General features: G+C 39.0%; 1 protein-coding gene across 1 annotated transcript in view; it reads right to left on the bottom strand.

Annotated features, from left to right (window-relative positions):
* Asb9 (ankyrin repeat and SOCS box containing 9) overlaps positions 1-1,925 on the bottom strand; it is a 43,825-nt gene that overhangs the window by 39,166 nt on the left and 2,734 nt on the right. Inside the window, exon 2 of the mRNA XM_008840893.1 lies at positions 537-644. Within this exon, the coding sequence (XP_008839115.1) occupies positions 537-644 (108 nt within the window). The remainder of the gene's footprint in view (positions 1-536; positions 645-1,925) is intronic.

Raw genomic sequence — 1,925 nt, 5'->3', positions numbered from 1 at the left:
ATTTTATTTAAAAAATACTGTATAATTGTATTAATTCAACAGCAAACCAAAAATTTATAACCACTTTTGAAAGATGTATCTTTGCTCTGGAAATTGTTATTGAATATGTTGTTAATGCTGTAATGAAATGCTTCTAATCATGTGGTTATTAAATAAATTTTTTAAAAAAAGTAATTGACTGTGAGTCATGATTGAATTTTTTCACTTTCTGTCTCAATGTTTCCCTTTCACTTCCGACTTTGTTAACTTGAGCTTTCTTTCTTTCTTTTGGTTCATTTGACTGAAAATTTGTCAATTTTACTTATCTGCTCGAAGAAACAACTCTGTGTCATTGAGTCTTTGTGTTGCCTGTTTTGTGTTTTTTCCATTTCTTTGGCCCTGATCTTTGATTTTACATTTTACAGCCAATTTTGAAAGAGATGTATCTTATCTCTGGAAATTGTTATGGAATGTGTCAATGCTGTTGTAATGAAATGTTTCTTCTAATTATGTTTATTAAATAAATAATTTAAAAAAGAAAAAAAAAAAAGAGGTACCTGGCTGATAAGGTTCCTCAGAGTGAGCAGATGTCCATGGATCGCAGCATCATGCAGAGGAGACCAATCAGACACGATATCTGTAAGGAGGAACGGATTAATGCCATGCTAACACACTTAGACAGGGAGATTCATCCACCACCCAGACTAAGGACAAAAGAATCAGATTGGGCTAATGTGTTAACTAGAATAAACCAAGCACAGAAAAACAAGAACTGCAGGATCTCACGCCTGTGGTGAATATGGAAAGGTTGATCTCAGTGAAGTGGAGAGTAGAAGATGGCTGGTTACTACAGGCTGGAGAGAAATGGATGGGAAAAGAAATATAGACCGATGGATCAGTGGATACTAAGACACACTTTTATAAAGGATCTTGATGCCCTGGCGCCCCACTTTGCCCTGGTGCCTCAATGCTCCTCTGTAGCATGATTATAAGTAATATTTACCTATCATACATCTCAAAAGGCGTTAAGATTTTGAATGTTTTTGACATAATCAATGTTTGAAGAGATGCATATCTGTAGCCTAACTTAAATATGGCATCTATTAAACCACTGGACATGGTACTCCATAAATGCATACAAGATTTTTTTTTATTTTTATGCATTAGCTAAAAGTAAGTTTGATTTAAGTTAATATTTTAAAGACCGCAGATCGGAATGACAGATGACTCTACTTCCGTTTTCATACTGGTTGCAAAGACAAATGGCCCGTTTAGTTAAGTGAGAGTTCTACTAATTACCAGCTAATATTAGTGTGTTCAGCTGTGGTTGCCAGTCCAGCTTTCTTCTTGAAACACAAACTTTGGCATCCCAGTAAACAGTGCCATGCACTAATAGTAGCAATCATGTAATTACATACACCATTAGGTTTGAGGTCAAACCCAAACAGAACCATGTCTATTTGTAGGTTACTGCCTGTCCCAAATTTAGCACAAATCAGAGTTCAGTCTAACCTCGAAAATGGGACATTTGCCACCCCCCAGCCGAAGCAATGTGCCAATGTGGTTAAAAGAAAGTTCTGAATTCAGACCTCATTGACCTCTTCTAAAGAGTAGACCCATCTTAGGGGCTGTAAAGTTGGCCCAGCAGTTAAGAGCCCTGGTTGCTCTTGCAGAGAACCGGGTTCGAATTCCACCACCCACATAGTGGCCGACCACCATCCTAACTCCACTTCCAGAGGATCCAATGCCCTCTTCTGACCTCTGTGGGCATTGCATGACACAGGTACATTTACACACAGGCAAAACACTCATATACCTAAAATAAGCCGGGCATGGTGGCACAGGCCTTTAATCCCAGCACTCAGGATGCAGAGGCAGGCGGATCTCTGTGAGTTCAAGGCCAGCCTGGTCTACATAGTGAGTTCCAGGGCAGCTGGGGCTACAGG

Source organism: Nannospalax galili, unplaced genomic scaffold, assembly GCF_000622305.1.
Source record: "Nannospalax galili isolate Female #2095 unplaced genomic scaffold, S.galili_v1.0 scaffold521, whole genome shotgun sequence".
Taxonomy (NCBI): Eukaryota; Metazoa; Chordata; class Mammalia; order Rodentia; family Spalacidae; genus Nannospalax; species Nannospalax galili.
The sequence above is the reverse complement of the archived record's forward strand: the minus strand, read 5'-3'. Positions and strand labels throughout refer to the sequence as shown.